The following is a 13,872-nucleotide window of genomic DNA, read 5'->3' on the forward strand; positions in this document are numbered from 1 at the left end:
AACAAAAAAGAAACTTAAGGTTCTTTATTATGTAAACATATCGACAACAAAACATTTGTTTACGGCGCAGTAGTGCTTTTAGTTTAACTTTTCTTGGAGTCAAAAACAGAATCCAAATCAAAAACATCACCAATACTTGAATTTGATTGCGAGGCAACTCTGGCTGTGTATCCTGAAAGAAAATCAGAGTAAGTATGTAAGCAATAATTAATTACTTAAAATTATTATTAAATATACAAATATTGCTGCTGCTGATCTGTTGATACCAATGCCTTACTTTTGAATAAATGGGAAAGTATGAAATTCACGATAGTAATTTATTATCTCCTCATTATTTAGGGAGTAATATTATAAATTAATTCAAATATTAAAATCAAATCAAAATCAAAAATATTTATTCAGTTTAGACCACAAGTGGCACTTATAATTTAATTAATCAGGTTGTCATGTCATGGATGAAATTACACTAAAAACTAATTAAAACAAAAAGGATGGAGAAAATATTCCATTATTCTGTGGTAACGCTAACAAAATTAACGCGTGAATTTTTTATAGACAAATGTAATTCAATATAAAAAAAGTAGGGTAAAATATTCCGTTGACCTGTGGCAACACTTACAAAATACAACCGTGATTTTTTTTGAAAATTATTATTTAATTAAAATGAATTGGAAATGTGCTACTTACGGATAAAACATGATCCCATGCACTTTCTTCGTAATTCCAGTAGCATTCTTACATGTTGGAACGGCACAAGACGGCATAATTTAATTATAAAGTGTCAATCTGACGGATATGTAAACAATGCGCGCGCCGGCCATTGACTAATTGCTCTAAAGTCAAATTAGTGCGATTCGGAGTATTTATATGAATACACATTTACGCCCGTTGACGGTTTCTGGTTTGTTCCGTATTCTGAGGTTCCTGGTCGGGCTATAACAAAATTAAATCATAAACTCATCACATAATGTTTAGCTCCGTAATAAATTAAATGATGAGTGCTTTATTTTTTTTAATGATGATACATTAATATCATCGGAGCTCAAAATGAAGTATGTCACCGTAAAATAAACACCATTGCAAAAAGTGCATCTATTTTTATTGTTATCATTTGTTTTTAAGGTTTCTTTTTTATGTCTAAAGAGATTTTCAATGACGTATTTGGTTCAATTTTATGCGTTTGGGTGGTAGTTTTTTTCTTATTGTGGCAACACCAATTGTCAATGTCAAAATGAAAAAAAAAGTCTGTCAATGTCAAAATTTCGCGCTAAAATCGTAACGCGAGCTTGTTTGTTGTGTATTGCAATCAAATATTACTTTTCTATTAATTGTTTTTAATCAGTAATTACTTGCTAATAGTTAAACTATGGAAGGTTTTGATGATCCCGGTGTTTTCTTCTCTGATAACTTTGGTGTTGAAGAAAACGAGTCTCAGGATCAAGTTAACCTCCAAGCAGTGAAGAAGAAGTTCAAAGAATTCATTCGTCAGTTTCACTCAGGAAATTTTAACTACAAATACAGGTAACTGGTTCATTTGTGACATAATAATACAATAATAATTGGGAAACTTTCAATAAGATGTAAATGTTCAATAATCTGCTTGAACTTTTACAGAGATGCACTCAAGCGCAATTATAATTTAGGTCATTATTGGGTGGAGATAAATATTGAAGACTTATCTAGTTTTGATGAAGTTTTAGCCGAGAAGCTTTACAAGAAACCCACAGAACACTTGCCCATTTTGGAAGAGGCTGCTAAAGAGGTGAGCATTTCCAAGTAGATTCTTGTACTAAGCCATTCCAGTGTTTATAGGGAACCTTTATAGAGGCTAGAAATTAAATAATTTAACAATACTTAGAAATCATAACTTACCTATTTCATTTGCAGTTGGCTGATGAATTGACAGCTCCTAGGCCAGAAGGTGAAGAAAAAGTTGAAGATATACAAGTATTATTGTCGTCAGACTCACATGCTGCTAACTTACGAGAACTTAAAGTAAGCAAACTATCATTTACTGTAATCTTTAAATTATGATTTAAAATAACCAGTGTTACATATTATCACCTTTATTTTTAGTCGGAAACAGTGTCTCGTCTCATCAAAATACCTGGCATAGTTATATCTGCCTCAGGAATCAAAGCCAAAGCAACCAAGATATCGATACAGTGTAGATCATGTCGTAATATCATCCCCAATCTGCCTGTCAGGCCGGGCCTTGAGGGCTATGTGATGCCAAGGAAATGTAACACGTAAGTTTAAATAAAGTTTATTCCTATAAAGAATTTACTAATTCAATACTTATTTATTATAGGTTCTTAATTAATTGTACTGAATTATTAATTTGAAATTAATTGCATCTGATATTCATTGCAGGGAACAAGCTGGCAGACCCAAATGCCCCTTAGATCCTTACTTCATCATTCCAGACAAATGCAAATGCATAGATTATCAGGTAAGCAATTTTATTGAATCAAAAACAAATATTTTATATTGTAGGTTAATTCCCACCTTTCGATTTTTTCAAGTTATTTATAATTTTCAAAATATTTTAAGCTTTTAAAAAAATTCTGGATACCTATGTTTTTTTGGATTTTTTATTGTTTTTTTTTTATGTTCTTAAAAATAGTTTTCCTGTCCCTTTCCATGATTACATGGCAGATAGATATTATTTTATTGTACACCACACAAATTGACATCAGAAAAATGTGTAGTTGCTTGATGATGGTTTTTTCATACTTACAAGACAGGTGATGTAGGTGCTTGAATTTGTTGTTAATCTTTTTTCATCCTTAAGCTGGGTTGCACCATTTTCCTTGTTTTAGAAATGTAAAAGTTTTATTTACAATAAACAGATTTTTTTTTTAAAACTAAGGCAAACTTAACTCTAAACAAAATAAAAATATAAACTTATTTTACTCAAAAATAAAAGTGTTTCCGTGAGGCAAAGAGGCGAGAATGCTGGCTGCATTTCCTCGCTGAATGGCAATACTAAGCCTTTGTGCAAGGAAAGAGCCAGCATTTAGATTTTCCGAAATTTTAATTAATTTAGGGGAAATGGTCCGAAACAGTAATTTAGCATTCGGTCCCCAAGGTCCGAAGGTCTCGACACCAAAAGGCGCAAATATGTAGTCATTAGAAAGTGACTCATATTTGCGCCGTTTGGCTAACTCAGCCGACTCTGCTGCAGCCCCAGCTTTAGCAACTGATTCCCTGAGGTGGGAAGGGGCTAAAGTATCGACACATGTAGCGTCCCAAACTAAAGCCCGTCCCCGTTCCCAGGGAACCAGAGTGAGACCATCAGGTCTCTTGCCATCATCACGGACCAATCCACGTGGTTCTAACGTGGAAGGAACGTTGATGCTGGCAAGGGCTCTCCTGATGGCGTCGTTGAGAGCAGCGTGTCGGGCGAGACGACCAGCACTTTGCTGGCAACATAGACCGTAGTGACCGAATTGGTCCATCTCTTTGCCACAGGGACACGTGTGGGGTACACAGATTTTCCTTTGACTTTAACAAACGTCAAAAATCTGTCAAACTGCATACAAAATGCACTGGTTATAGTTAAGGTTAAAGTTTGGTGGTGCAACTCAGTCTTAAAGATACACCAATCTTTTAATTGTAACAGGTGTTAAAGCTGCAAGAGGCGCCGGAAAGCATCCCGCAAGGCGAGATGCCGCGCCACCTGTCGGTGTACTGTGAACGAGTGCTGTGCGAGCGCGCCGCGCCCGGCTCGCGCGTTACTGTGCTCGGCATCTACTCTATCAAGAAGATCGCTAAAGTTGGGGTAAGGGTTACTACGTGTTTCAGCTTCTCACATCTTTCATTAATTATTTCATTTCAGACCAATGTGTGTGCGCGTAAGCTTCTTGCATGGAGTTCTGACTAGCATGCTCTATCATTTTAACGTTCATTTTATGCTCAGCATCATCTACATCAAGAAGATCGCTAAAATTGGGATAAAGTTTAAAAGTTGTTTTAATTCCTTCTTTACATCATCATTCAACTGGTTTGCATATAGATGTAAGCCTCCAAGAAGAAGCGCCAAAGAACACGATCTCCCGCCTTTTTATCTATCTGTCAGCACTTGACTGCCAGCAGTGTCAGCTGCCTCTTTGATTTTCGTTGTTTTCACACCTTAAATTTCTATACTTACAGAGAGAGAACCGCGACAAGGGTTCCGTCGGCGTACGCTCATCCTACCTCCGCGCCGTGGGCCTAACAGCTGAAGAAGGAGTAACAGGCGGGCTGCGGCCCTTCACGGCCGACGAGGAGGAGCAGTTCCGACGCCTGGCGGCCGCGCCCGACGTCTACGAGCGAATCGCCAAGTCCATCGCGCCCAGTGTGTTCGGGGCTGTTGATATGAAGAAGGCTATAGCCACGCTGCTGTTTGGAGGTGTGTATTCTTAGCGACTTTCCAACGTCGTTGTCGTCGCGTCGAAGTTGCGCTCGCGCAGCTTCGACGCGGCGCTTAAATAACGCGATGCCAGCGCTGCGTAGATCCGGCCATCGGCAGCCGCTCAACATTAGTGTCACGGGAACGCAAAGCCAGCGCAGCGGCGAGTCAACGACCCTTGACAGACGCTAGTGTGGAAGTCCCTTGGCGAGAGGACCATGACGAAGGCTCCGTCAGCGTGCGCTCGTCCTACCTCCGCGCCGTGGGCTTAAGGCCTCAGCCTCGAACTTAGCGGGCAGCGGGGCGGGAGCGGCGGCGGCGCGGGAGCGGGGCGGGCAACGCAGACCCGTTCTCGAAACAAGCGGGCAGCTCGCGCGGCGCTTTAGCGGCGAAGTGTTGTGTTCGGGGTTGTGTTGTCGAGATATTTGTTTTTATTCGCAAACGAAATGTCTGAACAACGGCAACAATCTTATTTCGATTCAAATTTATTCCTAACGCTCGATTTATTGTGGGCAAAAGAAGGAGTGCGCTGCCCGCTCGTTACCCGCTCCCTCGCCGCTGCCCGCTCGTTGCCCGCTGCCGCCCCGCTGCCGCGCCGCTGTTTTCGAGAACCGGTCTATTTGATTTTACGCATAAGATCCTGCCGCTCCCGCGCCGCCGCCGCCGCCGCCCCGCTGCCCGCTAAGTTCGAGGCTGAGGCCTAACAGAGGAGGGTGTGTACCTATGACACATGTTACGTAAAGTATTGGTCGCGTTCCGTCGCTCGCCTATGACACTGGGGTGTCATTCCTTCGGCCCGTAGGTCTAACAGCGGAGGAGGGAGTAACAGGCGGGCTGCGGCCCGTCACGGCCGACGAGGAGGAGCAGTTCCGGCGCCTGGCGGCCGCGCCCGACGTCTACGAGCGGATCGCCAAGTCCATCGCGCCCAGTGTGTTCGGGGCTGTTGATATGAAGAAGGCTATAGCCACGCTCCTGTTTGGAGGTGTGTATTCTTAGCGACTTCCCAACGTCGTGTCGCTTAAATAACGCGATGCCAGCGCTGCGTAGATCCGGCCTTCGGCAGCCGCTCAAAATTAGTGTCACGGGAACGCAAAGCCAGCGCAGCGTCGATGCTGCGCGGGCGCTGGTGAGTCAACGACCCTTGACAGACGCTAGTGTGGAAGTCCTTTGGCGAGAGGACCATGACGAAGGCTTCGTCAGCGTGCGCTCGTCCTACCTCCGCGCCGTGGGCTTAAAAGAGGAGGGTGTGTAGTTGTGTACCTATGACACACGTTACGTTAAGTATTGGTCGCTTTATGTCGCGTTCCGTCGCTCGCCTATGACACTGGGGTATAATTCCTTCGGCCCGTGTGTCTAACAGCAGAGGAGGAGCAGTTGTTCCGGCGCCTGGCGGCCGCGCCCGACGTCCACGAGCGGATCTCCAAGTCCATCGCGCCCAGTGTGTTCGGGGCTGTTGATATGAAGAAGGCTATAGCCACGCTCCTGTTTGGAGGTGTGTAGATGACGTTCTTTTTCTTAAGGACTCCCCACTCTAGCATCTTTCGAACGTCGTCGTTTCGCCAGCGCCTGCGGTGATAAATAACGCGATGCCAGCGCTGCGTAGATCCTGTGTTCGGAGCTGTTGATATGAAGAAGGCTATAGCCACGCTCCTGTTTGGAGGTGAATAGATGACGTTGTATATTCTTAGAGATTCCCCACTCTAGCATCTTTCGAGCGACGTCATCTTACCGGCGCTCACGCAGCACCAACGTCACCACGACGCCAATGCTGAGCGACTGCTGAACGCCGGATTCACGGAGTACTGGCCGAGCCGAAATTACTCATGATTATGATCATAATGATATTTAGTCTCCACTGCAGGGGAACGTCCGTCTCTAATAATTGGACGTTTAATAATTTCCATAAAAATATGTTTGTCGACAATAATCAAATACTCAGCATGACCAAAAGAGCTCCCTTATTAACCTCTTATGAGAACCATCTAGGGCAAGCTATATTTAGGACGTGTATAAATGCCCTGGAAGGGGCCTGTGTACTGAATTTGTAATTTTGTACAAACAATTAAAGTATATTTTCATCAGGATCTCGCAAGCGCCTGCCCGACGGGCTCACCCGGCGCGGGGACATCAACATCCTACTCCTGGGCGACCCCGGTACCGCCAAATCGCAGCTGCTGAAGTTTGTGGAGAAGGTGGCTCCCATCGGAGTATACACGTCTGGCAAGGGCTCCAGCGCGGCCGGTCTCACTGCATCGGTTATTCGAGACCCGGGAAGCGTAAGTTTGAGAAGTTTTCATTCTATGTTAGTAGTAGCGTACTCGTAATATTTGGCTAACGAAAACGGCCTACTATGCTATCTTTAGTAGGAATATTCTATGATAAATCTTGACACTCCACTCAACTCTCCGTAAGACTACGACTGTTAATCAATCGATCATAACAGTACGTAATAGGAGAAAAAAGTCCATACGTAAAACTCAGTCGCTGCTATCTCCTCAGTGTTTATAGCCACCGAGGCAAGTTTTTATTTTTAAGCAATTTATACATTAACTCAATCAAACTATGCCGCATGGTTGACGAACATCTGGCGAATTTCCTATCCTCACGGGTAATGTAACTCCCCTTATTGTTGTAGCAAATGCACAAGCCTTGCAAGTTCATTTAAAAATAATAAAACTTCCTTGGTTCACTTTGGTAATAATTATTATACCAGTAGGTACATGCGAACTTATATGGCTGTTATCAACCGTTTTGTACCATATCATAAGCAAATTAATAAAGAGTATTTTCTCCCCCAGCGCAACTTCGTAATGGAAGGCGGGGCGATGGTGCTGGCCGACGGCGGCGTGGTGTGCATCGACGAGTTCGACAAGATGCGCGAGGACGACCGCGTCGCCATACACGAGGCCATGGAGCAGCAGACCATCTCCATCGCCAAGGTAAACAGTTCCCTATGCACTTGTGATAAGGGCGTGTGTGCATCGACGAGATGCGCGAGGACGACCGCGTCGCCATACACGAGGCCATGGAGCAGCAGACCATCTCCATCGCCAAGGTAAACAGTTCCCTATGCACTTGTGATAAGGGCGTGTGTGCATCGACGAGATGCGTCATGCGCGAGGACGACCGCGTCGCCATACACGAGGCCATGGAGCAGCAGACCATCTCCATCGCCAAGGTAAACAGTTCCCTATGCACTCGTGATAAGGGCGTGTGTGCATCGACGAGATGCGCGAGGACGACCGCGTCGCCATACACGAGGCCATGGAGCAGCAGACCATCTCCATCGCCAAGGTAAACAGTTCCCTATGCACTTGTGATAAGGGCGTGTGTGCATCGACGAGATGCGCGAGGACGACCGCGTCGCCATACACGAGGCCATGGAGCAGCAGACCATCTCCATCGCCAAGGTAAACAGTTCCCTATGCACTTGTGATAAGGGCGTGTGTGCATCGACGAGATGCGCGAGGACGACCGCGTCGCCATACACGAGGCCATGGAGCAGCAGACCATCTCCATCGCCAAGGTAAACAGTTCCCTATGAACTTGTGATAAGGGCGTGTGTGCATCGACGAGATGCGCGAGGACGACCGCGTCGCCATACACGAGGCCATGGAGCAGCAGACCATCTCCATCGCCAAGGTAAACAGTTCCCTATGCACTTGTGATAAGGGCGTGTGTGCAACGACGAGATGCGCGAGGACGACCGCGTCGCCATACACGAGGCCATGGAGCAGCAGACCATCTCCATCGCCAAGGTACGCCGGTTTTTTATAACTGTCTATCAATAGCTGGCCACCGATTTTTAGTTGACCGATAGTAGGGCCCGATTCTAATTTATATGAAGAATCGGCCGATACCTAATCGGTGTAATGTGCGCACTTTTATACATCTCCGCTCTGATTAACAGCCTGACCCAACTATCGGCCAACTAAAAATCGGTGGTCTGTGACCTGTGTCTAGGCTGTTGATGAAAAGTCATGTAAGAAGGCGAGTTACGCCGGTTTGTTATAAATGTATATGGCCAAGCTTCGCCAATGAAATATGTTTTGTATGCCAAAAGTAAACCAATTATTATGACTATCTATGGACAAGCTACATCGGTTTGCTATACAGTATTCTTATATTTCATGGCTCAACAGCTCCAGTGTTAAATTTAGTTATGTAGCGCAAATTAGTTTTCCTAAGTTTCCCTCAATAAAAGGCTTTAAAGTTATGATAAATCTCTGTGTTGCTTCCACGCCTTGCTAGGATATTTACAGGCCTCCGATATGACAAAGTCAAAAGTCAATCAAGTTGTCAAGAGTAGGCGCACACCGTTGATTTTTAGTTGGCCGATAGTTGTGCCCGATTTCAAATTGTATGAAGAATCGGCCAAATTGAATCGGCGCGTAGTGTGCGCACTCCCATACATGCCCATACTGATCAACAGCCCGACTAAACTATCGGCCGATGAAAAATCAACGGTGTGCGCCTACTCTAATTACAACTGTCTACAGCATTTTTGCGCACGGGTAATGCATAGCTTATTTTTATTGCTTTATAACCTAGAAATAAGAATAACAACAAAAAATTGTTCTGAATTTGCTTTTATGTGTAAAAAATAGAAAAATTCATATCAATGAATGTATGAGACATGAACATAGAGATGATTTAATTTGTTGCTAAATATATTTTTTTCTTTCTTTCTTTCATTCTTTCTAATTATTAAAACATACCAAACATTAATTTAAGATTCATTCTCACAAGAGAAAATTTAAAATAGAGTCCAAATATTTATTAAAAATGAAAAGTTCCAATTTCCTGTCTTGTTCCATAGAAGATTTTTCTTATAAAAATCTAACCCTATCATGCTTTTAGTATACTGGCCTTAGTAACGTCGTCTCTCAAATCCCACTATATTTTGATGAAAGCGTGCCCCTTGTTCTTGCGAATAAGCCCCCATAATCTGGGGGCACGGCAGTGCCCCCGCCAAGTCGAGCGCGAAGCAAACACTGCCGTACCATCCTTTACTGGAACCATTTCGCCGCATTTTTAGGCCCCTATTTGAGAACCTCTGGATAAGACCAGAACGCAGAAATTTTCGTCATCTAGTAAGCTATAATCACGTACTTAAAATCCAAAATTTCAAGTCTGTTGGTCATTTAGTTCCGAAGTTAAGCGAAAGCAAAGTTTCGCATTTACGACACTCACTCACTGATAATCATCAAAATAGAACTAGTACTTCCCATAAACTCAGAGAGCTGAAATTTGGTACAGAGTTAGGGTTTAATGGCCACATAAAGGGAAAACTATAAAAACTAGGAAAATCGAAGATCTGGAGTAACACCACATTCATAATAAATACTACTCCGGCACCGTGGTATTCGCCTGTATCGCTCACCGCTAGATGGCGCTAGCACTAGCAAGCGGTGTCCAGATTTTTTTACTTTCTAGAGCCCCCCGTCGATTAAGTTGAATGTTGTGTAATTTGCATTTCGTTGATTTCGTTTATTATATTGTAAGGTTCGCTAAGGTTATGTTATTAAAACAATTCTGATTCGTTGTCCATTTTAAAGGTCGTTGAGTTTATTTGTGTTTAATATCGTAAAAAATGTCGATAAAACGACGACGTTAAATAATTTTGCCACTTTCTACAAAAAGAAGTGAAATCCCACCAAAAACATTCTGTAAAAAACTAGCCAAGTCTCGATGGAGCTGCTTGTTTATCTCTAAAAAGTAATGAAATCTAGACAAAGTCGTGCCAAGTCTATGGTTCCTTACTGCGATTTCTTTATTATTATAGTTAATGTTGTGTGACTTGGCCGTTGAAGGGTACAAAACCAGGTAATCCATGACACCATTGCACCAATCTGTCGCCAGAACCGCTACCCATTGGCGATGGAAAATTGCCACTTGGAAAACGTTGATTCAATAACCAGTCAATTGTAGGCTTAATAAAGCTGCGTATTTCAATAATACTTATTGTATGATTATCTTAATAAAGATTGTTCAACGGCCAAGTCACACAACATTAACTATAATAATAAAGAAATCGCAGTAAGAAACCATAGACTTGGCACGACTTTGTCTAGATTTCATTACTTTTTAGAGATAAACAAGCAGCTCCATCGAGACTTGGCTAGTTTTTTACAGAATGTTTTTGGTGGGATTATCTATAAATATATCCCAATGAGAATGTGACGTGCATCTTTAGAGACATTCTACTATGAAGATGGAAAATTCAAATCGCTATAACTTTTTAAAAAGCAAATATTTTCGATTTGTAATCGCACTTTTTTATATAAATTTGCTTATATAATCAGAATATAATAAGTAAAATCCATGCGCAAAAAATATTTTTTTTTTGTTGAGCGGTGTTATTTTTGTCGGTATACACGGTCCCATACTCAACAGGCGGGTATAACCACGACCCTGAACTCGCGCTGCTCCGTGCTAGCGGCCGCGAACTCGGTCTTCGGGCGCTGGGACGACACGAAGGCGGACGACAACATCGACTTCATGCCCACCATCCTGTCGCGGTTCGACATGATCTTCATCGTCAAGGACGAGCACGACCAGAACAGGGATATTGTGAGTATATTAACTGTTCTAGGTTTGTGACTTGTGAAGAATATTTTGGTTTGAGTTTAGTATTGGTTAGAGGAGGAAGGGCAGACGCCAGTCGCTAATTAGTAATTGACCCCTCCAGTCAATTGTTAGATCATCTACTTTTTACAAGCTGTCAAAACATAACTCTTCCATAGATCTCTAGCTCTACTACAAGAGAAAGACTTATATCTTTTACCTAAGGCAAAAGGCTTGGCCTACAGTCCCCACGTTATCCAGACGGTTTGGAGAGGCCTAGTGTTCGCATATTCCTTCCTCTCTTACGACATCACTTCATCACTTACCATCAGGTGAGAATACAGGCGAAGAGCTTCCTTGTTGTGGATAAAAAAATTCATGGCAAGAGTGCAAGGTGATCCTATTCTACTCTACTGAAACCACACGGCTATCATTGATATATTGCTATTTAGTACCCCTGCAATCTGCTGAAACATTTTGTTGTTGTCTTATTACATATGTTTTTTCTACTCCATAGACACTGACCAAACACATAATCTCAGTGCACATAGGCGGCGACACAATCGAACGCTTTGCAGCAGCGGGCGAACTCCCGTTAGCGTTACTACGACATTACTCGGCATACTACATTTTAGAACACCTTATTATTTTCCTACTCCATAGACGCTGGCCAAGCACATAATCTCAGTGCACATGGGCGGCGACACGACCGAGCGCTCTGCAGCAGCGGGTGAACTCCCGTTAGCGTTACTACGACACTACTCGGCGTACTAAGTTTTAGAATAACACCGTATTTTTTTCCTACTCCATAGACGCTGGCCAAACACATAATCTCAGTGCACATGGGCGGCGACACGACCGAGCGCGCGGCAGCGGCCGGCGAGCTCCCTCTAGCGTTACTGCGGCGCTACTCGGCCTACTGCCGCGCGCGCTGCGGCCCGCGCCTGTCCGCCGCCGCGGCCGAGCGCCTGCGAGCCCGATACGTGCTCATGCGCAGCGGCGCCTCGCAGCAGGAGCGCCAGGCTGACAAGCGCCTGTCCATACCCATCACTGTGAGGTATGCCTAGTAGACATCGGTCCAGCTTATAATCTCAGTACACATGGGGGAGCTCCCTCTAGCGCTGCTGCGGCGCTACTCGGCCTACTGCCGCGCGCGCTGCGGCCCGCGCCTGTCCGCCGCCGCGGCCGAGCGCCTGCGAGCCCGATACGTGCTCATGCGCAGCGGCGCCTCGCAGCAGGAGCGCCAGGCTGACAAGCGCCTGTCTATACCCATCACCGTGAGGTATGCCTAGTAGACATTGGTCCAGCTTATAATCTCAGTACACATGGGCAAGCTCCCTCTAGCGTTACTGCGGCGCTACTCGGCCTACTGCCGCGCGCGCTGCGGCCCGCGCCTGTCCGCTGCCGCGGCCGAGCGCCTGCGAGCCCGATACGTGCTCATGCGCAGCGGCGCCTCGCAGCAGGAGCGCCAGGCTGACAAGCGCCTGTCTATACCCATCACTGTGAGGTATGCCTAGTAGACACTGGCCAAGCACTTAATCTCAGTGCACACGGTCAGGGAACTCCCTCTAGCGCTGCTGCGGCGCTACTCGGCCTACTGCCGCGCGCGCTGCGGCCCGCGCCTGTCCGCTGCCGCGGCCGAGCGCCTGCGAGCCCGATACGTGCTCATGCGCAGCGGCGCCTCGCAGCAGGAGCGCCAGGCTGACAAGCGCCTGTCTATACCCATCACTGTGAGGTATGCCTAGTAGACACTGGCCAAGCACTTAATCTCAGTGCACACGGTCAGGGAACTCCCTCTAGCGCTGCTGCGGCGCTACTCGGCCTACTGCCGCGCGCGCTGCGGCCCGCGCCTGTCCGCTGCCGCGGCCGAGCGCCTGCGAGCCCGATACGTGCTCATGCGCAGCGGCGCCTCGCAGCAGGAGCGCCAGGCTGACAAGCGCCTATCCATACCCATCACCGTGAGGTATGTCCAACAAAATCATCATCATTTTAGCCACACTGCTGAACATAGGCTTCCCCCAATGATCAGAGATCTTCGCAACGACCGAACTTGCGCGTCCCTCCGTGACCTTCGCCAGAATGACGTATCACCAAGTGAGAGGCTGCTACAGACCGGAAAATAAGACAGATGTCCTCAGAACCGTGGTCGCCACTCGAGTACTTTTCTGCGCAAACGGCCATCGTGCCTACGCCTGCGCGCGCGATACTTGCGCAGGAGCGCTAGGCTGACAAGCGCCTGTCTATACCTATTACTGTCAGGTATGCATACAAAATCAACATTATCATCATCTTAAAAATATAGAAACAAGAGTCTCACTCACTGCGACATTTTTATATGAGTTACATATTTAAATATGTAACTCGTATAAAAAATATCTGACATCATCATTTTAGCCACAGAACGTCCACTGCTGAACATAGGCCTCCCCCAATGATCTCCAGATTGACCGATTGGTAGTGGCCTGCAAAATAGTGAAAACATTCGATTCAACCAAACTGCGGCCCGCTGCGGCCTGGACAAAGGCCTTCCCCAAGGATCTTCGTAACGACCGATCCTGTGCTGTCCGCATCCAGGTTCCCTCCGTGACCTTCACCAGATTGACGTTCCACTGTGTGAGAGGCCTGAATGCCACAGACCGCAAAACACTTAAGTCTTCCGGCCCGCGGTCGCCAGTCAAGAACTTGAGCGCAAACCAAAAACCATCAGTTATACGAACTACGAGTCTCGCCCACTGACCAAAGTTTTCTCTTGCATTTCAGACAATTGGAAGCCATCGTCCGTATATCAGAATCTCTCGCCAAAATGCAACTCCAACCTTTCGCGACGGAAGCGCACGTGAGTGAGGCGCTACGACTGTTCCAAGTCTCTACCTTGGACGCCGCTATGACTGGAAGCCTGTCCGGTATGCTAT

The 13,872-nt window shown here is 45.5% G+C and overlaps 1 protein-coding gene across 1 annotated transcript in view; it reads left to right on the forward strand.

Annotated features, from left to right (window-relative positions):
• The first annotated feature begins 1,271 nt into the window (after positions 1-1,271).
• LOC135080664 (DNA replication licensing factor Mcm5) overlaps positions 1,272-13,872 on the forward strand; it is a 33,504-nt gene continuing 20,903 nt past the window's right edge. Inside the window, exons 1-12 of the mRNA XM_063975355.1 lie at positions 1,272-1,521; positions 1,615-1,762; positions 1,888-1,995; positions 2,077-2,249; positions 2,374-2,452; positions 3,626-3,784; positions 4,156-4,393; positions 6,476-6,669; positions 7,192-7,332; positions 10,790-10,966; positions 11,773-12,017; positions 13,721-13,863. Coding sequence (XP_063831425.1) covers positions 1,367-1,521; positions 1,615-1,762; positions 1,888-1,995; positions 2,077-2,249; positions 2,374-2,452; positions 3,626-3,784; positions 4,156-4,393; positions 6,476-6,669; positions 7,192-7,332; positions 10,790-10,966; positions 11,773-12,017; positions 13,721-13,863 — 1,960 coding nt within the window. The 5' untranslated portion in view covers positions 1,272-1,366. The remainder of the gene's footprint in view (positions 1,522-1,614; positions 1,763-1,887; positions 1,996-2,076; positions 2,250-2,373; positions 2,453-3,625; positions 3,785-4,155; positions 4,394-6,475; positions 6,670-7,191; positions 7,333-10,789; positions 10,967-11,772; positions 12,018-13,720; positions 13,864-13,872) is intronic.

Source organism: Ostrinia nubilalis, chromosome 18 (genome assembly GCF_963855985.1).
Source record: "Ostrinia nubilalis chromosome 18, ilOstNubi1.1, whole genome shotgun sequence".
Classification (NCBI taxonomy): Eukaryota; Metazoa; Arthropoda; class Insecta; order Lepidoptera; family Crambidae; genus Ostrinia; species Ostrinia nubilalis.